The sequence below is a fragment of the Canis lupus genome, chromosome 6 (genome assembly GCF_048164855.1).
Source record: "Canis lupus baileyi chromosome 6, mCanLup2.hap1, whole genome shotgun sequence".
Classification (NCBI taxonomy): Eukaryota; Metazoa; Chordata; class Mammalia; order Carnivora; family Canidae; genus Canis; species Canis lupus.
Window position 1 is genome coordinate 42485299 of NC_132843.1, and position 23245 is coordinate 42508543.

A 23245-nucleotide genomic window follows, 5' to 3' on the forward strand; every position below is an offset into this window, starting at 1 on the left:
GAAGTTGTTATAAGCATAATATAAAGAGCTCCCAAATACTCTTTACCCAGTTAGTAATTAGTATTTTGCAACATCCTTTTTGTGTTTTTTTTTAAGATTTTATTTATTTATTCATGACAGACAGAGAAAGAGAGAGGCAGAGACACAGGCAGAGGGGGAAGCAGGCTCCATGCAAGGAGCCTGACGTGAGACTCGATCCTGGGACTCCAGGATCACACCCTGGGCTGAAGGCCACGCTAAACTTCTGGGCCACCGGGGCTGCCCCACATTTCCTTTTAAATTCCCGATAGATAGATAGATAGATAGATAGATGATAGATAGATAGATAGATAGATAGATAGATAGATAGATAGATAGATAGAACCATTTCAGACCTTGTATTCTATTACTCCTTAAATACTTCAGTGTATGTTTTCCAAGATCAGGTATATTAACTTAGAAAAAAAATCAATTCTCAAAATCAAGATATTTAATATGTGTAATCTATTCTTTAATCTATAGACCAGATATCCCCAATAAATCCTTTCTAGAACTCTTCCCAGCCCAGATAGAGCATTGCAGTTGTTTTTCACTACTCCTTGGCCTCTTTCAATGAGAAACAGTTTCTAAAAAAAAAAAAGAAAAAAAAAAAAGAAACAGTTTCTCAGCCTTGTTTTCTGTTTCATGACATTGACATTGTTTTGACACTGACGTCTTCGGAGATAAGGGCCATTGGTTTCTAGAATGTTACTTTATTTGGGTTTTGGCTGATGTTTCCTCATGCCTGTATTTTTTACATAAAGAATGTTATTTCCTTTGTTGTGAATCAGGAACTGATCTACAATTTTTATTTAAAATCATTCCCTCCCCCGAATTATTTTTCATTCTACCTTATGTCCCTGGAAACTCTCCAGAATTTTATACAGGGGAACATCATTTGTTCTGATTTTTAAAAATATATAAAATATTCTAGAGATCACATTATACCCACTCTTTTGCTCCATAAACCTTTGGGTGGCTTTTGACCAAAAGCAGTAGAAATCTGACTATCTAAACTTTGCCCTGCCAAGTTGGACTCTGTAGTGTATTTATTTACCAACGGCATATATACAGATTGTACTTTGAAATATCTTGCACGAACTTAGATTTCATATTCTAATGTTGCATGGATGGTGTAACCAAGGAGCAAGATGTTAGGATACATGGGTGAGCCTTGAGTTTACAATCTCACTGTAGTTATTTTATATAAAAATACCAGCTTTGGGCAGCCCGGGTGGCTCAGCGGTTTGGCGCTGCCTTCAGCCTGGGGCGTGATCCTGGAGACCCAGTATCGAGTCCCACGTCGGGCTCCCTGCATGGAGCCTGCTTCTCCCTCTGCCTGTGTCTCTGCCTCTCTCTCTCTCTCTCTGGGTGTCTTTCATGAATAAATAAATAAAATCTTAAAAAAGAAATACCAGCTTTACCGAAATGTAATTCACATACTATAAAACCCACCCTCCCAAAGTGCACAGATCAATAGTTTTCAGTATATTTCAGACTTGTGGCAATGCGGCCATCACCAGGATCTAATTTTAAAATGTTTTCATCATCACTGCAGTTTTAAGAATAATGGCAAAGTTGAGTCCCTTGGCGAAATGGCCAGAGCTTCTGTCGGAAAGATTCAGGGGAAGGATGGGGAGGAATGTGACAGAGAGTAAGTTTTTTTTTTTTTTAATTAAAAAAATTTTTTTTTCAGAGAGCAAGTTTTGAAAGAGTACAGAGATGCCCGGGGAGGCGGGGAGGGGTGGGGGGTGTAGATTCCAGGGGCAGGAGCACAGCACCCGGGAGGAGCGAGGCCTCCGGTCCAGGGCTTGCTCCCCGAGCACAGGCCCGAGCACAGGCCCGGGGGCGGCGATGAGTCGCACCCGCGGCCCGGCAGCAGCCTGTCTCCCCGCAGGGCAGAGTCCCGGGCCGGGTGAGCGCCGGGCTGGAGGCCCAGGGCGCCGGGCGCGGGGCTAGGGGCTGCAGGGGCGCGGAGAGGGAAGGAGGGCCTCGGGCGGGCGGAGTCTGGGATGGGCGCCCCGGGCCGGGTCGGGGGAGCCCCGGCGCAGCCCTTCCTAGTGGGCGCCGCAGACCCCGGGCCTCGCGGGGAAGACCGCGTCCACCGCTGTGTGCGCCCGAAGCTTCCCAGGACCGCGGGCCCCAACGCGTGCAGGGGCAGGGGCGGTGCGTGCAGGGGAGGAAGCGGGAAGGACGCGCCCCAGGGACCGCCCCGGGCCCCTCCGCACGCGCGGCTGGAGGCAGCGCCCGGCCCTCGGCCCCCCTCTGGGCGCCCTCTCCCCAGCAGGGGCCGCTAACGGGGGCGGGGCGGGGCCGCACCGCGCCCTCCCGAGGCCGGGGTTCGACCCCGGACCGCCCCTCGGGGGCCGAGCCTGGGCGGGGTCAGCGCGGGGCGGCCCGAGCCTGCAGAGCGGGAGGCGGAGGCACCGAAGGAGAGCGCGCCCGCCGCCGCCGGAGCCTGGGGGCCTGGGAGCCGACCGCGTAAGGGGGCGCGAGGGCACGGGCTGGGGGCGCGGTTGCGAGGGGCCAACGGGGGCCGGGGGGCTGGGGGCGCGGGCGGCGCTGGACTTGCAGGCAGGCGACTCGCTCACGTCCCCGGGGCCGCAGCTGCGCGGGGACCAAGGTCCAGGAGCGCCCGCGCCTGGCACCCCCCCCCCGCCCCCCGGGGCTGCAGGTGCGCGCGGCTCCAGGAAGAGGCCTGGGCAGGCCCTGCGAGCGCGCTCGGGCCGCGGGGTGCAGGTCCCCAGGCCCGCCCTCCCGGAGAGTATTGCTTCCAGGGCGCGTGGAGCCCCGAGCCCCGCAGTGAAATGCTCCTGTGTCACCGAAGTCCTGAAAGCCGTGTCCAGGCTTGCGGTTGGGGCCTGCTTCTCGGCCCTCGCGCCCGCCGCGCGTTCCCGCCGCGCCCCTCGCTGTTGTCCCGGGAGGCAAGGCCTGCCCGCCTCGCAGCTGGGGCGGGGGCGGGGGAATCTCGGTCTGGGGTCCGAGTTCCCCGCGGAGCTTCTGGCCGCTCCCGGAGCCTTGGCGGTGGGGAGAGGGGACCGCGGCTCCCGCAACTCTGCGGTCCCAAGTTTGGCTTCTCTCTCTAAGCCTGTCCCCCCATCCTCCCCGCGGGGCAAAGCTCAGGCTCCGCATAGCCTGCCGCGATTGGGCGCACAGCCCGCTTCCTGCCTCGGCTGCTCTGCACCCCGAGCTCTGCACCCCCGGCTCTGCACCCCGGGCTCTGCACCCCGGGCTCTGCACCTCGAGCGCTGCACCCCCAGCTCTGCACCCCTGGCTCTACACCTCGAGCGCTGCACCCCCAGCTCTGCACCCCGGGCTCTGCACCCCGAGCTCTGCACCCCCAGCTCTGCACCCCGGGCTCTGCACCCCGAGCTCTGCACCGCAGGCTCTACACCCCGAGCGCTGCACCCCCAGCTCTGCACCCCCAACTCTGCACCCCGGGCTCTGCATTCCCCGCTCTGTACACGAGCCCCGCGCCCCGGCTGGAGGCGGAACTGCTGGGGCCTGTGCACTTGAGGTCTGCGAGCAGTTCAGCGCCTCTGCTCAGATTTATGAGCTCCTGTGGGAAGTTGTTGGGGACGTTGGCCAGAGTCTCTGAGGCGCCCTGCAGCCTCTTCTGATGCAGCATCATTGAAAATAAACATTCTCAGGAAGCTGCCTGGCTCCAGAAAGTAAAACTGTCTTCTGGTATGAAGGCAGTTGTGGCTTCCCTCAGGGAGTCAGGGCCTCAGGGCCTGGCCCCTTTGGGTCTGAGGAGCAAAAAATTCTAGGATTGATCAGCAATGTTTCCACACCTGGGAGGGCCATGTGAGGATGGCTTTTTTCCTCCATCCTTAGTGGGGGTGGTGCGGAGGGCTCAGCGGGGATTATGCCCTCTGCAAGCTTGCAGGTTTGTGGGGAGAGAGGTAGACAGTGAAATAAACTGGTAAAACGTAAAATATGTTGGAGGAAGATGTGTGCCATGGAGTAAAGCCCCAGAGAGAGAAAGAGAGTATCTGGTGAAACAGAAGCCTGGTGATGTTTGAATAATCCCAACCAGTTAGGAGTGGCACATTGCCACTGGGGGTGACTATGCACCAAGAGTGGAAAATTGCCATGGGGGGTGACTATGCACTAGGCTGAGGAAAGAGCAAGAGCAAAGGCCCTGTGGCAGGAGCATTCCTGGTGCAGATGAACTTTATGTCTGTTTGCCGAGTGTCAGCCTAGCTGCCACCAGTGCTTTTGGTGTGAGTGACCTCCTGCATAAACTATACTGGCCCAGCATGAGAGCCAGAGGACTCTAAACTTTCTGCCACCTTCCCCCAACCCCCAACCCAGTTCCAGAAAAGAAAAGACCTCCACCATCGCGCGGTCGGTAACTGCTCAGCAGGGCAGCCAGAGGGAACCTCAATAGCATCTGCTCCAGCCCATGTGCCCTCGTATCCCTTGAGCACTCTGGCTGGTACAGGCTTACAGGTGCAGGGTGATCCCTGGAAGTGACTGAATGCCCTGGGGCAGAGAGGCCATTAGAGAAAGGGCACCCACCATTGCAGGAAGCAGAGTGCCTTCCCCAGGACCCCCTTGCCGTGTCCTGGTTCATGTCTGATGCACGCACTGGAGCTCACAGGGAGCCCTGGCCATGGATGGAAGAGCTCAGCATGCCCCAGGCTTAGTAGCCGCTCCCCTGGCACCCTGACTCTTCTCTTCCAGCATCCTGGCTCAGGCCCAGACCCGAGAAGGCACAGGTGGCCCAGACTCCGTTTCTCCGTTCTTGCGTGGAAGTGCCCAGAGATGTGGAGCACAGCCTGGCTCACAGAATAAGAGAGGGCTGGGTGTGAGCCAGACACCCGAGGACACCTTCTCGGGGCCGGAGCACGCACAGTTAGATTGGGCCTGTGTTGGTATGCGGGGCCCCTAGGGCCTCATGCCCAAAGCCCACCTCAAAGGATCCTAGACCCGATCATTAGGGATTCCTTCCTTTGAGGTTACACAGTGATGTGAAAGCACACCTAGCATAGAAGGAAGAGGGGACTCGTGCCCTAGCCATGTCATCGGTATGTCCCCTCCCTGGACCTCGTCCATAAAATGAGGTTGGGCTGTTCAAGCTGCAAGTCTCCTGGTGGCTCTACTGTGTGACAACTGTGTGGTGAAGAAGTCCAAATGGATCCTCAGGAAAGGAAACACATAGGTGGGGAGCAGTCCATATTGGCGGGGCCTGCGTGGGCCCTGCAGCCTGTGCCAGATCCACTGAGACCGCTTCAATGGGAGTGAAGACCACAGCCCAAGGCTGTGGGGCAAAGCCTCGCACAGAAGGCAGGGGGTCAGGATCGGGACAGAGGTGTCCATGCCCAGCCAGCTGGCCTCCTGGGGTCACTGTTGGGGTGCTGGTAGGTGTCCTTGGGCTCGGCTCTGCACTTAAGGAGCAGAGGCTCCAGGTGCTCAGGGGGTGAGACTGGAGGTGCAGTGGGTCTCCCCCAAGCAGTTCCCCAGGAGAGGATGCCGCCCCCTGCCTTCCCTAAGGAGGGAGCAGCACTGTGTCCAGGACCCCCGCTCTGCCAAGGAGAGCACTGCGCTGTCCCATCCTTGCTTACATAACTAAACACACAATGATTGTGCAAACGCAGTTCAAACTGGTGTTTCTACTTTCATCAGTGTGTTTACCTTCCTTAGGGAGGTCAAATTGACCCTTCCTCACCTTCTGGAGTCCAGCCGAGGACTTCCTACTTAGTCTCTCTGAGCTTTATTGTTGATCGTCTTTTTTTTGTTTGTTTGTTTATTCATGAGACACACAGAGAGAGGGACAGAGACACAGGCAGAGAAAGAAGCAGACTCCTTGTGGGGAGCCCGATGCAGAACCCGATCCCAGGACCCCAGGATCACGCCCTGAGCTGAAGGCAGATGCTCAACCACTGAGCCCCCCAGGCGTCCCTGATCATCTCTTTAAAACAGAGAACTACCCCTTACTTCTCCAGGTCACTGTGGTATATGAGATGATGTGTTTAAAGAGTCTTCCCACCCTGTGTCACACCTAAAGCACACTGTGGGGCCCAGACAGACTGACCGACAGGATGGGGGCCACATGTCCTCGCCCTGGGCTCACTGGGGGGCTTCAGGCAGCTCCCTCCTGGCCCAGGAGACTGTGAGGGCATCAGGAAGCTGGTGACCAGGAGCAGGGGGCCTGAAGGCCTCCCCATCAGGGTGTCCCTGGCAAGCACACCTGGGATATGGCTTTCCCTGTGCAGTGTGTGGCCTCTGCTGCACTGAGGGTGACATTCCAGAGTATTCCTCTTCCTGTTAGGGCTAGAGAGACTTGGACCTTTGGGAAACCAGGAGAAACACTCTGCTTCCAGTGCCAGGCCCCAGGTGAGTCTGCATAGTGACAGGCGCAGCTCCGGGAGGTTTGACTCTCTTACCACGTCTTTGGGGGAAAATGGATGTACTTTCCCGCCTTCCTGGGGTTTTATTTTGCCTATGGCAGGACCTACCGGCTGGACCTCACTGTTGCTGCGAGGAGGCAGGAGCGGGCAGGCCCAGCCACCCTGTGCAGGCAGAGAGAGCATGTCCTTGCCTGGCCTGGCGCCTGCCTCCCTCCCTCCTGGCTGCTCTGTCCTTCAGGACCTTCCATTGAACTCCAGAAGTATTTTTAGCCTTTTGCAACTTTTTATTACTTTCTGCTACCCGGACATTGCCACAAGCAAACTAACCCCCACCAAAATAGCAGCAGCCCAGAACTTTCCTCAATACCCTGACCCTCATCCTCAGGGCCACCCTCCACGCCCTCCACGGAGCACAGGGGCCCTATCACCACATTCCAGAGGAGAAGCCGGCTTAGGTTACAGCCGAGGCCCTGCCAACAACTCTATCCCTGACACACCATTGAGGAAGCTTCCAGACCAGGCAGCAGAGCTGGAGGCAAGGGAGGGGCCGAGTGTGGACGTGCTGGGGAGGAGACAGGGTGTGCGCATCACAGCAAGCCCAGCCCACTGCTCTGTCCTCCGGAGCAGGGGTCTTCTCTACTCCCAGGGAGGTGCCAGTGTTGAAACCCCAGGCAGGGTCGGGCTCTGCCCCCGCAGGCAAGTGAACTCCGCCCTGCTGTTTCTCTTGTAATTTAAAACCCATGGAAAACCGTAAGGGTCTCATGTGGCAGATGGGGAACTGAAACAGGGCCTCAAGTGACACCAGGCGGGGCCCATGAGCCCCAGTGTGGGGATGCGCCCCCCCTCCCCTGCATTATTCATTATTCATGCCATTTAGGCCTGAGTGGGGGGGCTGTGTAGATGAGTCTACAGTGGCCTCCGCTCGGGAGGCTAAGTGTGTGCAAGTGCACGGGGGTCAGCCAGCCCCGCCAGGGTTCCTCCCTTCCACTACCAACAGCCCCCCAAAGTCTGCCTTCCCCCCTACTCCCCGGGAACCCCCTGCCGTACCCTCCTCCCAGGACCACCCCTCAGCTTCCTGTCCTGGCCCACGGAGCACTTAGCCTTGGCCTGTGTCCCTCTCTCCCACCCGTCGTGTTCTGAGGACTGAAAACCCTAAGTGATTGCCCGTATGGGTGCACCCCCCTTCACCTGATGGAATGCTTTGAATCCCCCCAGTTCGGTGAGGCCTGGAGAAGTGAGGTTCTCCTTTCCCTGGGGTCCTGGCTCCAGGTTGTTCTCCCAGGTTTCGCTCTGGGTCTTGCAGAGAGGTGAACACGGCCTGATCCCGGGGCAGGCGCATGGGCATGTTGCTCGGCCCCGTGGGCCCCAGGGGGCCGGGGGCAACGTCTGTGGGGCAGAGGCTATGCCGTCAGCCAGTGTCCTCCCCTCCAGGGCTTTCCCACTCCGTGGGGCCAACTGCAGCCCGGATTGGGCAGAGGGTAGGCGGTCTGGGCTGCAGCGAGCAGGGCCTGGGGATTTCGGGAACTTCGGGAAGCCCCTGGGCTTGGGTGGCCGTCAGCCATGTGTCAGCAATGTGTTGGCGGCAGGAACATTCCCATTCCTTGCTGCCTTGGCAGGCTGGCCCTGGCATGGAAGGGAAACCATCTGTTTCGATGTTCCTCTGGCCATCCTCCGGAGTGGAGTGGCGAGACGGGGAGGGCAGCCAAGGGCCCGGGCCTGGGGGAGCATGCGGCCACCGCGCCCACCGTGCTGTCTGGCCAGGCATCAGAAAGGCTCGTGGTGCCACTGTTTTCCCCGCGCTCTGCCCTGGAGTTCCCTGTCCCTGTTCCCGAGGTCCTCCCTCTCCTGTGAGTCTGTCAGGCCACTTGGGAGCACCTCCTGATCGTGAGGTTCTCGCCCACCGGCCTGGGTGTGTCGGGGGTCGCTGAGGGCAGGCTGACAGATACCCCATTGCATTCTCCAGGGTCTTGAGTCTGATCTTCACCTTTTTAAATCCAGACCCTGGTATGTGCAGTCCACCTGGCATACTGGCGGTCCACTCTTGCTTCTGGGAGAAATCTGCCATAACACCCCCTGCCACCCCCCGAACCCTCTCCCTGCATCTTACGGCCAGTGTCTACAGAGTAGTCTGAGAAGTAGGTTATATATAACTCCTCTGGGAGAATTCAGACATATTTTTGTTCAAAAGTTCTAGGGGCGCCTGGGTGGCTCAGTGAGTGAAGCATCTGCCCTTGGCTCGGGTCATGATCTCAGGGTCCTGGGATCAAGCCCCACATGGGGCTCCCTGCTCACTGGGGAGTCTGCCTCTCCCTCTCCCTCTCCTTTTCCTGCTCCCCCTGCTTGTGCTCTCTCTCTGTCAAATAAGTAAATAAAATCTTTTTTAAAAGTTCTAATAATTTTCAACACTGTCATTCGAAGAATACTTAAATTCATTCACTCGGCAATACATTCTGAGCATCCAGGACGTGCCAGATGGTGGGGACCAGAGGGCGGCCAAGGCAGACGTGGTCTCTACCCTCAAGGAGCTTCCTTCCAGCGGGGGTGGCGTATACTGTAGAATGTCGAACAGATGAGCTGAGCTAGGGATGAGAGGCACTCCGTGCTGAGATAGGTCAGGGCAGGCTGCTGGGAAATGGACGCTTGGTTTGAAATTGGAAGGATGAGCAGGAGTTAGGAAGCTGAGGAGAGGGAAGAGATCTGCAGGCTGAGGGACAGGTTTCAGCAAAGCCCCGAGGAAGGAGGGAGCATCATAGGCCCAAAGGATGCCAAGAAGGTGGGGCTGGGCTCAGAGAGGACGAGGGGGTGGGGGGCAGCTCAGACCCTATAGACCTTGAAGGGTGAGCTGGTGTCACTCCATTCCAAAGGCAACAGGAAGTTATCCTAGGATTCTTTTTTTTTTTTTTTTTAAGATTTCGTTTATTTATTCATGAGAGAGGCAGAGACATAGGCAGAGGGAGAAGCAGACTCCATGCAGGGAGACCAATGTGGGACTCGATCTCAAGACTCCAGGACCACGCACTAGGCTGAAGGCAGACGTTCAACCACTGAGACACCCAGGCACCCCTATCCTAGGATTCTAACAAGGGACATGAGGTGGTCAGGTGGATTTCCAGAATAGCACTGTGGCTGCAGAGTGTGTGGGAGGGGGGCAAGAGCACGTGTGACAGAAGTGGACAGGGGCCCTGCTTGGCTCCAGGGGAGGCAGTGTTGGAGGTGGATCTGAGATTATCTCGGACGTGGAGCTGCTGGACTTGCCAGTAGGGTGGATCGACATGAGTGGGGTGTAGGAGGGGGTTCAAGGATGTCTCCTGGCTTTTGGTTTGGCATTCGGGAGGTGGGCAGTCTCCACTACTGGGTGAGCTGGAACCCCAGAAAAAGACAAAGGTTTAGGGGGAGAAGATTGCGGAGCAGCTGCAGATGCAGCAGAGGAGGGTTTGAGATATTCGGGAGCAGGTGGGTGGGCAGGTGGGCGTTGGGGTCCCAGTTAGACCCGGGCAGGTGGCAGTGGGAGCCACGTGGACAGAAAGGATGGCCCCATGTGGACACAGTTCTCTGGCCACCTGATCAGCTTTGTTTACCCATTTATTTCACATTCCCACCTGCCACTGGCCCTCAGAGGCCCACGGGCCGTCAGGTTCTTGGCCACGAGGAAATCACACAGTGGGATCCCAGCCGCGTGAGCAGGTCTTGTGTGGCTCTGGTGTCAAGAGGGTGTCTGACTCACTGTTGAAGTTGAGTCACAGGGCAGACTGTCACCTTCATGGTTTGTCATGTAAGAGATGTATGATTATGTTGTTTTTGAGTAGATAGTACATGCATTTGGTAAAAGATGATTTCTTTTCAAGATATAAAAGCTTATTCAGTGCTAGACTGTTCCCTCGTGGGGCCCCTGGGTGGCTCAGTCGGTTAAGCATCTGGCTCTTGATTTTGGCTCTGGTCATATCAAGGTCATGGGATTGAGCCCTGTGTGGGGCTCTGTGCTGAACACAGTCTGCTGAAGATTCTTTCTCCCTCTCCCTCTGCTCCTCCCTGCTTGCGCGCCCTCTCACTCTCTCTCAAATAAATAAACAAAATCTTAAAAAAGCAAAAAAGATTGTTCCCTTGTGTTGGGCATCCAAGTGAACTGCCACTGTCCACAGCTTGTGTTTTTGGTCCATGCAGGTGCACCGTTTAGTATGCCTGCTGTTCTCACTTAACTATCAGGGAGATCTTGACCAAGGCAGATAGTTTTTATACTTTTAGACAAAGAGACAATAAATTTGTGAGGAATTGAGAGGATAAAGAAGACGGGTGTTTTTGAGCAACGGGGAATCCTAATCAGAATGTAGACCAAGGCTAGAAGATGAGACACACATCATCGGCTTTGCTTTCTGGGCCCTCAGGTCCACATCTCTGGCGGTGCAGGTATCTTTTTCCTTCTTCTAACAGGAAGGGCATTTTTCACATGGGAGATTTGTTTCCTGCTTTCGGGGGTGGGGCAGAGAAGGGTCTGAGACTGGAAGCACCTCCTGTCTCGTAAGTGACTTTTATTTAAAATAGTCACTGTGCCGAAGGGGCGCATCTGGGGTGGCCTGCCCTAGATTGGATCGATAAACCCGTCTCTTATTTCCATCCCCAGCTGGTGGACATTCAGGTTGTTTGCAGTCTTCCTTCTTACCAGGAGGGAATATCTGCAGCAAATCCTCCTGAGCATATGACAGTTTCTGTAAATGCAAGTTCAGTGCTCTGGAGAAAGGAACTCCAGCCCGGAGGAGCTGGGTCAGAGGCCACATGAGTTTTACATTTTTTTAAAAGATTTTATTTATTCATGAGAGACACAGAGAGAGAGATAGAGAGACAGAGACACAGGCAGAGGGAGAAGCAGGCTCCATGCAGGGAGCCCGACGTGGGACTCGATCCCGGGACCCCAGGATCACACACTGGGCGGAAGGCAGACGCTGAACTGCTGAACCACCCAGGGATCCCCAAGTTTTACATTTTGACAGATGTCACAGAATTGCTTGTCATGCAAAAAAGCAGCCTGAATGCTGTGGCCAAGTGGGAAGACACCCTTTTCTGTCCTCGAGAGGGATGAGGGCGCCTATTCCCAGGACCCCCGCCCCCAACCACTGTGCTGCCATGCCTTTCCTTTGAGAACATACCTTTTATTTGGTCAGGCTGCAGGAGGATGTTTGGTCGTTGGATAAATGTCTCAGCCGTGGAGCACGAATACAGCATGGAACATTTTGAAGACTGAGCATCTGTTGCTGAGAGTTTATCTACGGGGAGAGGGGGGACTGGATCTATTTTCTCTGCCCCCTGACTTTTGCAATTAGGGTGCTGCTAGGCTCTGTGTAATAGAAACTCAAAGTGACAGTGGCTTCAACAATATAGAAGTTTGTTTACCTGTCACATGAAGGAAGTTCAGAGTAAGTAATCCAGGACTGGGCTGCTGGCGCCACGGGCAGCAGGAACCCAACATCTCCATCGTCGTCCTAGCATTGACCTCTCTCCTCAAGATCACCTCACAGCCCAAAATGGCTGCCAGAGTCCAAGCATCGCACCTGTATCCTAGGAGGCATGAAGAAGGAAGGGGAAGGGCAAAAGGTGAGTGGTTCGCAGCTGAGTCAGCGCTCTTTATGTCGTCTTCCACACTCGTGCAGGACCCATGCACCCTTGTGCGGACTGTGCACTGTGCAGTCTTAGAGGATGCCGTGCACGTCATCCACATCATGGATCTGTGTATTTATTTACAAGTCCTTCCTAGCAGATGGCAATGAGGCATCTTACGACCAAAGCAGTATATTAGATTTTCTAATTGTGTTTTGAAGAATGGGTGTCTTTTCCTAATTCACACAAAATGCTGTCTGGGCCATGGCTGGCTCTGCCCCGGGTACACTTACAGCTCTTTGTCAGCACCTAATCACTCCATAGACTGACCTGCAGGGAGGGCCAAGAAACGGTGTGTGGCTGGGCTTTACCAACTGAAATAAAACTCCCAAGTGAGGAAAGGAGAGAATGTAGCTGGCCACTCACCACTCTGCGTCAGTCCGAGGGCACATTTGCTGATCATCCAGCTCCCTACAGGCCGCGAGGGCAGAGTGCTGGGTTTTCAGTCACGGGGCTAGGCCACGTTTGTCTCACGTGGCTGTGATGCGCTCACCTCCCCAGGCACATTTCCTCACCCCGCTCTGGAGACTCGGCTGATCAGCTACAGAAGGGTCATCGCAACAGCCGCCCTGATTTCTGAGCTGGAACTCCTGGCTTCGTCATGATGCACTAACAATTTACAAACGAGAGAGGCAGGGACCCCATTCATCTGGTGCAGACCGAAGTGCAAAGACTGCACCCTGCAGCTCGCAACTCAACGCCTATGCGGGACACGGGTGTGGACCCTTGTGGCTCCTCGCTCACGCGTGCGCTTTCTTACTTTCTGCCTAGTGAAGTCCTATTTATCCTTGAAGCCTCTGCTCTGTGACCCCCTCCTTGTGAATCCTTTGTGTCTGTCACTGGAAGGGTGGTGCTGTCCATCCACTTGCCCTGCTGGGACAGGACCTCCTCCTGCTTACTCCCTTGTGCCTGCAAAGAACCCGGCTCCTTGTCACCCACACGCGGTGACTGCCGAGCTCATCTGTGGTCCAGAAAGCAAACTGGTATTTACCTTTCCAAGGCGCCAGTCCAGATCTGTTACCTGCTTTAAAGGACTAAATGACTTCCGGATACCTCCCAGACCAAGTTCAAGTCACAAAAGAGTCGACTTGAGCTTTCAATGTTGTTCCTTAAATGAATCGTCTGTTCGGAAACTTGTGTTTCTGCCTTGAGCAGAACAGAAAGACAGCTTCATTTAAACTATTAGACGGATGTTTCCTGCACCTGGGCCGGAGATGTAAGCACCTACTTTACTTGACCTTGTGTATTTAGCGTTGTGCCTTGTACGTCAGGCCCAGGAAGGCAGGAGAAGGTGAATCCGCTGCTCCATGGGCATCCCTCATCACTTTCAAGTACTTCATGTTCAGTTCTCTTTTTTTTTTTTTAAAGATTTTATTTATTTATTCATAGAGACAGAGAGAGAGAGAGGCAGAGCCACAGGCAGAGGGAGAAGCAGGCTCCATGCAGGGAGCCCGACGTGGGACTCAATCTAGGGTCTCCAGGATCACGCCCTGGGCTACAGGCGGCGCTAAACCGCTGAGCCACCCAGACTGCCCTCAGTTCTCTCTTTTTAAAAATATTTTATTTATTTATTCATGAGAGACACACACAGAAAGGCAGAGACACAGGCAGAGGGAGAAGCAGGCTCCCTGCAGGGAACTTGATGTGAGACTCCATCCCAGGACCCCAGGATCATGACCTGAACTGAAGGCAGACGCTCAGCCACTGAGTCACCGAGGTGCCCCTTTTATGTTCAGTTCTAAGGTCACCATGTTACTCAGTGAACTGCTTCATGCTAAACTGATCCCTGATTTTTTCCCCCTAGTTTCATGAGTATGTGCCCAGAACTTGACCTCAGTGTAGAATTTGGAGAATTCAACTCTGCACGACCTCATTTCTTATCTGAGTTGTCAGGGTCCCTCTGAGCAGTCTCCTGTAACTAAATGACCATCGTCCTCCAGTGATTATGCTAAAAAGAAAGAAATGACACTGGTTTACAACAAAAACTACATTCTCCTTACAAGGCAGGCTAATCGTTTTTTAGGAAGGGTAGCCTGATTCCAAGGATGAAATGCTTTCAATCAGAGGCCTTCCCCCCTCTGCCCCCTGCCCCGTGGCTCTCCCAGCAGAGCATTTGGTCTGTGTTCTGGGGAGGTGCATTACAAACTGAACAACACAGAACAACGGAATTGGATGGAATAGGGCGCCGGAGCTTTCGGAGCTCACCGCCCTGGCTGTGGTGTCAGGAGCCCACACCACGAAGCAGGCACGCTGGCCCTGGAGAGCATTACTTCTGATGTTTTCACAGTAGCTCCCAAACGTCCATGTTTTGAAGGAGGTAGAGTATTTTCTACACCAGCAGGAGCTGACTGCGGGAGCCTCATGACAGACGGAAATAGACAGGCATCTCCTGCCCAGGGACATGTGTTGCAGGATGCTGATAGCCAGGGGTATCCATCACGATACCATCTTCCTCCCAAGTCACGTCCGTGGGGAGCAGATACTCCCAGACCACAGGTGTTCATGCCGTGCATGCACCAAGCAAGTCTCGCAGCCTGTTGTGCACATGGGCTGCAGCATGGCTCTAGGGTCTCTTCCAGCCTGAAGATTCCACACAGTAAGACAGGACTTAGGGGGAAGGGAAGGCACACACTGGCAGAGCACCTGCTTTGAGCCAGCGCTTTTATCCTCATCTTACAGACAAGGCCACAGACGCTCCGAATGGTTTCCTGCTAAGTGGCGGCACTGGGATTCCAACCACTGGAAACAGCAGAGGCTCCCTTTTTGTAAACTCCCAAGATGTTCCAGTTCTTAAAGTCATGGTAGTTAGACTTCAGGGGTCCCCTGGAATGGGGGTTCTCCAGGAAAACCAGGCTGGGCCCTTGAATGGTAACACCATGCTTCCCCAAACCCACAAGGGGTTTGCATGTTACTTGGTGTGCAGTGGGGCTGGAAGATAGTGTGTCACCCACCAGGGGACCCAGTGATCAGTCTGTTCTCCTGCGCGCAACCCCCTTCCCAGAAATCAGTCTACCTGTGACTTCTGAGTCAGGAGGTCTTGCTTAGTAGAGAGAGCCCAGGCGGGTTGCCACAGTTGGGGACAGCGTGCAGGCTCGGGAGGCCCGTGACTGTGGACACCCCAGGCTCCTAACAGGGTTCCTGCAGCGACGACTCCATGCACCTGCCCAAGCCATGACCTTCACGTCTCTTCCCCTGGCTGCGTACAGACCTATCCCTTCTGTACATTGTAATCTCTGTGTAGCTTTCAAAAATGTGAGTGCTGCACCCCGGCTTACACCACCAGAGGAAAACATCTGTGTTTCATTACAGATTATAGTTTTGCTTGACCTCTATATAAAGGGACTCGTGCAACATGTGCTCTTCTGTGTCTGGCTACTTTGGCTTGGCAACAGCCCTGTGCATTAATGGTAACACTGTGCCTGTTAAACTGCACTCAGTACAAGGCAGGGAAGTAACAAATTGTAACAAACATCTGATTCCAGTAAATTTGAAATAAAACAAGTTTACAATTCAAAGGAGTTAAGCTGCAATTTTTCAATTGTCAAAAGAACACTGGTTAAGGATGTGACTCTTAGCATCCTGTGTCTACCACTTACCAGTTCTAGAAACTTGCACTTTAATTTTCAGGGCCTCTGTTACCTTGTCTATAAAATGAAAATGTACTTCATAAGCTTGTTGTGAGGACTAAATCAATCATTTCAGGTAAAGCACTTAGAACAGCACCTGTTGGTTCTTCATTCACATGGGATATTTAATCTCTCAGTGATGCTAAACAAACAGCGTTTCTACCATAACCAACCAACAGATGGGCACTGAAAGGCACAGAGCCCCTTCCTAAAATAACTTGTATGGTACTTTTTCTACAAAGCAGGATCATGAACTAGTAACTAGCTTTCTTCAAATTTTAATTTCCCAAAGCAAGTGCTAAAGTAGCAACAAATCACACTCCAGGGACACTTGGGTGCCTTAGTCGGTTAAGCAGTCTCCTAATTTTGGCTCAGGCCATGATATCAAGGTCGTGAGATCAAGCCCTGCACTGAGCTCCATGCTTAGCATGGAGTCGGCTTCAGATTCTTTCTCCCTCTCCCTCTGCCCAAGCTGCATCAATAAGCCCAGCAACCTGGAGCAGAGTCATGTGGTCTGCCTAAGGCCCAGGTGCTCTATGGCAGGACAGGTGAGGCTCTATCAGTACTCAGCTCTAGGTCTTCCTGGCCACCTTTTTTAATGTTTTTTAAGGTTTAATTTTTGAGTCATCTCTCCACCCAACATGGGGTTTGAACTCACGACCCTGAGATCAAGAGTTGTAAGCTCCAAAGGACTGAGCCAACCAGGTGCTTCCTGGCCACTTTTTTTTTTCTTTTTAACAAACAAGGTACAATAAGGTTTTTTGTTTTTGTTTTTTAAAGATTTTATTTATTTATCTGAGAAAGAGAGAGAGAGCAACACAAGCAGGGGGAGAGGCAGAGGGAGAGGGAGAAGCAGGTTCCCTGCTGAGCAGGGAGTCCGACTTGGGGCTCAATCCCAGGACCTTGAGATCATGACTTGAGCTGAAGGCAGATGCTTCACCAGTGGAGCTACCCAGGTGCCCCCACAGTGAGGATTTAGGGCTGAATTAGTGCCCCTTCCAGGGGCACACAGTTCCATGTACAGATGACTCTTGCCTGAGTAACCAGGCACAGGGAGCCGAGGGGGTCTGGGCAGGCTGTTGTTCGAGCTGGGGCTGCTGGTCAGGCTGTCTGCTTTCCAACCTGCCTCCTCCATTTACGGGCCCTCCCGGCTTGGACATGCTGCTCAGCCCTCACTTCCTCATCTGTAAAATGGGACCGTTAAGATAACTAGATGAGCCAAATGACATGGGGTGCTCAGAGCAGAGCCCTGAGGAAGCTTCCCCACACACTGCCTGTTCCCTTCCCAGGCAGTGAGCCCACACACACACTGCCTGTCACCCTCCCAGACAGCGAGCAGACACCACATCGGGGAGGCGCACACCGCCGCCCCTGCGTCCCTGGGGTGAGGGCAGCAAGGGGCATGCCATCTCTCAGTGCTGCAATAAGGGCAGGGAGCTTGGAGAGTTCTAGGCGCCCTCAGACCAGGACTTCAAGTACCAGCCCACTGGTGACCCCGTTTAGGAGGGCTTCTGGGCAAGAGGGAACCTCAGGGCAAGCAGGATCGGGAAGCTCCTAGGAATGTGCCAGGCAGGTCTACAGATACAGGAAGCGGATTCGTGGTTGCCTTGGGCTGGGCTGCAGTGGGGGCAGTACGGGGCTGAGATCTAAGGAGTCTCTCTTTGTGGTGGAATGTTCTAAAATTGTGCTTACGGCCACACAGAACTGTGAAGGTGCTAGGAACCACCAGATTGTACACTTCAGGCAGGTGAATTGTATGGGACATGAATTCTGTCTCCTAAAGCTATTTTAAAATTACAGCTGCGATGTGTGGCCGTCTTCCGGCCACCTCACACTCCGCCTGCCTCCTGACCGTGGGAGCCTGCTTGTCCCTGGTGTGCGTGGGGACAGGTCCCTGGCAGAGACAGCAGGGGGCAGAGCTCCGGAGTCCAGCGCTGGGTGGTTGGAGGGGGAGCACTCAAGAGGGTGGAGAGAAGCTTCCAGAGCTGGAGGTGCCTTAGAGGAACCCACGGCTGCAGAAGTACAGCCCCTGCGCCCAACACTCATATTTTTCTAGTTGGAAGGATGAATTTCATAGCTCAGTGTGGTTGTAGATGACTCTTGTCTTTTTTCTCTCCTTTTCCAATTCTTCCGGATGCTTACATTCTTTTTCTTAGGTCAGAAATATGTGAAGTTAGGGTGCCTGGGAGGCTCAGTTGGTTAGGGGTCGGACTCTTGGTCTCAGCTCAGGTCCTGATCTCAGGGTCGTGAGTTCGAGCCCCACCTTGGACTCCATGCCCAGCGTGGTGCTTACTTTAAAAAAAAAAAAAAAAAAAAAAAAAGAATGAGAGACACCTGGGTGGCTCAGTGGCTGAGCATCTGCCTTCAGCTCAGGGCATAATCCTGGGGTCCTAGGATCAAGGCCCTAATCGGGCTCCCCATAGGGAGCCTGCTTCTCCCTCTGCCTATGTCTCTGCCTCTCTCTGTGTCTTTCATGAATAAATAAATGAAATCTTGGGTAAAAAAATAAAGTACCCGAAGTCAGGGACTAGATGGGAGAGCAGGTGGGGACAGGCGTCCAGGCCAGGGTCAGGGCCTGCCTGGGGGTCTCTGCAGCTGATGGACATGCCTCTCTCTTGCAGGAATCATGTGGCTGGAAATTATCCTTGCCTTGCTGCTGGGCTTCGTCATCTACTGGTTCGTCTCCCGGGACAAGGAGGAGACGTTGCCGCTGGGAGATGGCTGGTGGGGACCTGGGGCAAGGCCCACAGCCACGGAGGATGAGAGCGTCCGCCCCTTCAAGGTGGAGACTTCCGAGGAGGAGATAGAGGTAGGGTGCCATCTGTAGGCGGGACTGAGCAGCGTGGAGGGCAGAGAAGCCCCGCCCGTGGGTCCTGAGGCTGGGGGGACCTGCCCAGGGATGGGTCTCCCTCTGCTCTTCTCCCGCCGGGCAGTGCACAGAGGCTGACCCACGCCACCTGCCCATCCCCTCTGCTCCCTCCTCCCCTGCCTCCTCCTTCCCCCCTGCTCATGGGTCGGCAGCGCCCAGGTGAGAGGGGGTGCCAGCTGGCCCCTGGCACGTGCATCAAAGCTCATGGAAAGCAGTTGCTTCCTTCTCCTTTGGGCCCCTCTGAAACCCTCGGAGTAGGCTTGCAGGACAAAGCCAGCAGGTTTTCATCAGGACCCGGGCGGAGGTTCTTCCTGAGTAAGAAGCTAGGCCATGGGGACATCAAATGCTCAGGTACAGAGAAGCTACCCCGGACCAGCACTGATTACGCTCCTGCTGTGGTGCCGGTGCTCATGGTCACATCCAATCCCTGTAGTGAGGACTGTTGTTCCTCTTTCCAGATGCAGAAATTGAAGCTCAGAGGGTAAAGCAGTTTATGCCAGGGACCGAGATGAGAAGCAGGATTTGAACTCGGATCTGTCCAACTCCAGTGCTTATGTCCCTCCACCACACACTGGAGTCTGGGTGGGGGGGTGGTATCCAGTGGGATGGGCTGCAGGGCCAGGAGGGTGAGTGGGACCTAGGACGTCCCCACCCGTTCTTCCTCTCCTTCTGTGCGTATCGGAACACCTGCTGTATACAGGTGCGTGCTGGGTGCCGGGAGAAGAGCAGAGAGCAAATAACTCACAGTCCCATAGCCCAGAGAAGGAATGGGCATGGAGGAAGGGTAACTGAGGGATTCATAGGCATAGATGCCATAAAATGTGCCAACAAAAAGTGAGATTTCTGCAAAAAGCAGAAATCGGGCTGCACCTGAGAGAGAAACCAGGCTGAGGCCCCTTGGGTAGGATAGATGATGCCTTGCTATTCAGGAGGCTGGGCCCTGAGGATGTTACCATCCTTGGGTTCTCAGACTCAGTCTAAAACATCCCAGTCTGGGTGCCTGGAGTGCTTGGGAGGACACTGGCTACAGGTGACACCCGGGAGGCCCCATGAGCCCATACAGACGTCCCGGTCCTGGCTGGTCTTCTCCCCTGATGCTCGCCCAGGGGGCTTGCGTCTTCTCTCCTGGTCTGTCCTTCTGATTCGAGCTGAGTTATAGGGTTTTCCTCAGTGCAAACCACAACCCGGGACAAATCCGTCCTACCACCTGTTTCTACAGCCCCCAGGCTGAGAATAGTTTTTACATCTTTAAATGGCTGAAAATAATCAAAAAAAAGGACTGTCTCGTGACATGTGAAAATCACACAGCATGCAGATTTCAGTGTCCGTAAATAAAGTTTTATTGGAACCCAGCCGGGTCCATTTGTCCATGTCTGGTCTGTGGCTGCTTCCATGCTACAAGGACAGAGTAGACCAGAGGCAGCTTGAAAAACCTAAAATAGTTACTGTCTGGCCTCTTACAGAAACGGCTTGCTGGTCCCTACCACGCATAAGACTCAATAAATTAAAAATGTGTATTGTTCATATGTTTAAAAACAGAAGGAGAAGTAAAGGTGAAGTCAAAAGGGGCGAACAGGGCAGCCCGGGTGGCTCACCAGTTTAGTGCTGCCTTCAGCTCGTGGCATGATCTTGGAGACCCAGGATCGAGTCCCACATCGGGCTCCCTGCATGGAGCCTGCTTCTCCCTCTGCCTGTGTCTCTGCCTCTCTCTCTCTCTCTCTCTCTCTCTCTGTCTCTCATGAATAAATAAAATCTTTTTTTTTTAAAAAAGGGAGGAGAACATAAGGGTGCCTGGGTGGCTCAGTTGGTTTAAATAGCCGACTCTTAGTTTCAGCTATGTCATGATCTTAGGGTTGTGGGATCGAGTCCCTCGTGGGGCTCCATGCTCAGCACAGAGTCTGCTCAGGATTATCTCTCCCTCTGCCCTACCCCCCCCCCATTGCACACATGCACACTCTCTCTCAAATAAAGAAATTGTTTTAGAAAGTGAGGAACATAGTCTTTCGGAACAGCCACTGTTGTGGGAAACATGGAGTTTCCTTCTGGGGTAAACCCGTCTGCAGACCAGCAGCCTCCTCACCCTCCCGAGGGACATAGCTTTGCCTCTCCTGTCTCACTGTCTTGTGGCTGCAGGGTTTGCTCTGTCTTCTGGAACCAAACCTGCTTTGCCCTGCGTTTTGCTCCAGGACTTGCATCAGAGGATCGACAGGGTCCGTTTGACTCCACCTCTGGAGGATGGGCGCTTCCATTATGGCTTCAACTCCAAGTATCTGAAGAAAATCCTTTCCTACTGGCGGAATGAGTTTGACTGGAGAAAGCAGGTGGAGATTCTCAACAGGTACCCTCACTTCAAGACTAAGATCGAAGGTATGTTCACAGCACCAGCTGCCGGGGGAGGTATGTCACAGGAGTAGCCTTGGCAGGTGCCCATGTGACTCAGACCTAACTTAGAATCCAAATACTGGTCCTCAAGAGGTATTTACAGGGTCACCTCTGGAGCAGAAAGAGACAGAATCCCAACAAATCCAATGGGCCTTAGAGCAAGACAGGAAAACGTATAAATAGTTTAAAAGCCAAAGAAATGCAGAATCTGGTCCAGTGATGGGACAGCCTTTGAGGGGAGGGAGCGGAGGCGTGGGCCTGCCGTGGCACAGGTCAGCTCCAGCCCTGGGGGGGGGGGGTGAGGTCTGCTGAGGGTTGCTCAAGGGATATGTCGGGATCTGAAGAAGTATTGCCCTTTCTGTCGGCAGCTCTGTAGCCCGTGTCCGTCTGTGTGGTAGGTTGTTCCGCACCTGGGAGGGCTTCACCTGGGAGGGCAGGGACCTCCCAGATTGTCTTGGCAAGGCAACCTCAAGATCATTTGGGGTGAGGTCACAGTTCCCTCAGTGGAAAAGCATTTCCCCCCTTTTGAGAAATAATTGACATCCCTCACGGTGTAAGTCTGAGGCGTAGAGCGCGGTGGGTTGATTTATAGTCGTTGTGAAACCATCACCGCGGCGGGTCCTGCTCACACCCAGCTTCTCGTGCAGACACAGGACAAAGAGAGAAAAAACTTTCATCCTTGCGGTGAGAACTCAGGATCGACTCTTAACTTTCGTGTGCGCCCCACAGCAGTGTCCGCTACGTGACCCCCCAGTGCCTGCGACCCTCGCACCTGGGGTTTGCACCTCCTGACCCCCTCCCTCCGGCTCCCCCCCCACCCCCGCCTCTGGTAACCGCATGTCTCATCTCTTATCCTGAGTTCACTTTTAGTTTTTGTTTTAGATTCCAGGTACCCGTGAGATCCTGTAGTATTTGTCTCTCTCTGTCGGGCTTACTTCACTTAGTGCAATGAAGGCTTTATGTTTGCACGGTGGTAGGATTTCCTCGTTTTTTAATGGCTGAATAATATTCCATTGTACACATTCGTACCACAATGTCTTTCTCCGTTCATCCATCCGTAGACACTGGTTGCTTCCGTGTCTTGGCTGCTGTGAGTAATGCTGCAGTGAACATGGGGTGCAGATACCTTTTTGAATTAGTGTGTTCGTTTTTATATATATATTCCCCAAATTGGAATGCTGGACCATATGGCCATTCTATTTTTCATTTTTGAGGAACCTCCATACTGTTTTCCACAGTGGCTGCGCCCATTTACAATCCCACCAACAGTGCAAGAGGGTTCCCCTTTCTCTGCATCCTCATCCACACCTGTTGTTTCCTGTGTCATTAATTTTAGCCATTCTGACAGGTGTGAGGTGGGATCTCACTGTGGCTTGGAATTGCATTTCCCTGATGCTAAGTGATGATGAGCATCTTTCCATGTCTGTTGGCCATCTGGATGGCCATCATGTGTGTTGGAGAAGCATCTATTCTGGTCCTTTGCCCATTTTAATTGGGTGGTTTTTCTGCTACAGAGTTGTATAAGTTCTTTCTGTATTTTGGAGATGAACCCCTTATCAAACGTAAGGATTGCACATACTTTCTCCCATCCCACAGGCTGTCTTTTCACTTTGTGGATGGTCTCCTTTGCTGTGCAGAGGCTTTTTTAGTTTGATGTTGGTCCACTTATTTATTTTTTTACTTTGATGCTTGAGCTTTAGGTGTCAAGTGTTTGAGTGTTCTTGGCTCCCTTGTCAAAGTTTAGTTGACCATATATGCCTGGATTGGTTTCCAGGCTCTCAGTTCTGCTCCATTGATCTGTTTGTCTCTTGGGAAAGCATATGTTAACCCCAGAAATATTTAGAATAAAACAGAAATGCTGGGGTGCCTGGCTGGCTCAGTCGGTGGAGCATGCAACTTGATCTCAGGGTTGTGGGTTCAAGCCCCACATTGGGTGTAGAGATTACTTAAAAATAAAATCTTTAAAAGTAATAATAAAGTAAAATAATAAAATCTTTATAAACACATAGAAATGTTTAGGAAAATCAAGTTCATAGTGTTACTGAGCCTGGGTGGCTCAATCAATGTAGCAACTGTCTTTGGCTCAGGTCATGACCTCAGGGTCCTGGGATCGAGTCCCATGTTGCAGGGGTGGGGGAGGTCCCTGCTTCTCCCTCTGCCTCTGCCCCTGCAAATAAATAAATAAAATCCTTTTTTATGTATTTATTTTCTATTATAGTAAAATATACATAACAGAATGTTGACCATTTTGACTGTTGTCATATGCAATACCCCAGAAAAGTGACAGTAAGCACATTTATATCATTATGCAGCCATCACCACCATCCATCTTCAGAACTTTCTTA

General features: G+C 53.3%; 1 protein-coding gene across 2 annotated transcripts in view; it reads left to right on the forward strand.

Moving 5' to 3' along the window:
* Positions 1-2341: 2341 nt before the first annotated feature.
* Positions 2342-23245, forward strand: part of EPHX1 (epoxide hydrolase 1) — a 34971-nt gene continuing 14067 nt past the window's right edge. Inside the window, exons 1-4 of one of the 2 annotated variants that reach the window (XM_072830182.1) lie at positions 2471-2499; positions 11531-11960; positions 18271-18458; positions 20705-20885. In XM_072830182.1, coding sequence (XP_072686283.1) covers positions 11891-11960; positions 18271-18458; positions 20705-20885 — 439 coding nt within the window. In that variant the 5' untranslated portion in view covers positions 2471-2499; positions 11531-11890. Of the gene's footprint in view, positions 2500-11530; positions 11961-18270; positions 18459-20704; positions 20886-23245 lie in introns of both variants that reach the window. The other variant, XM_072830184.1, reaches the window with a different exon arrangement.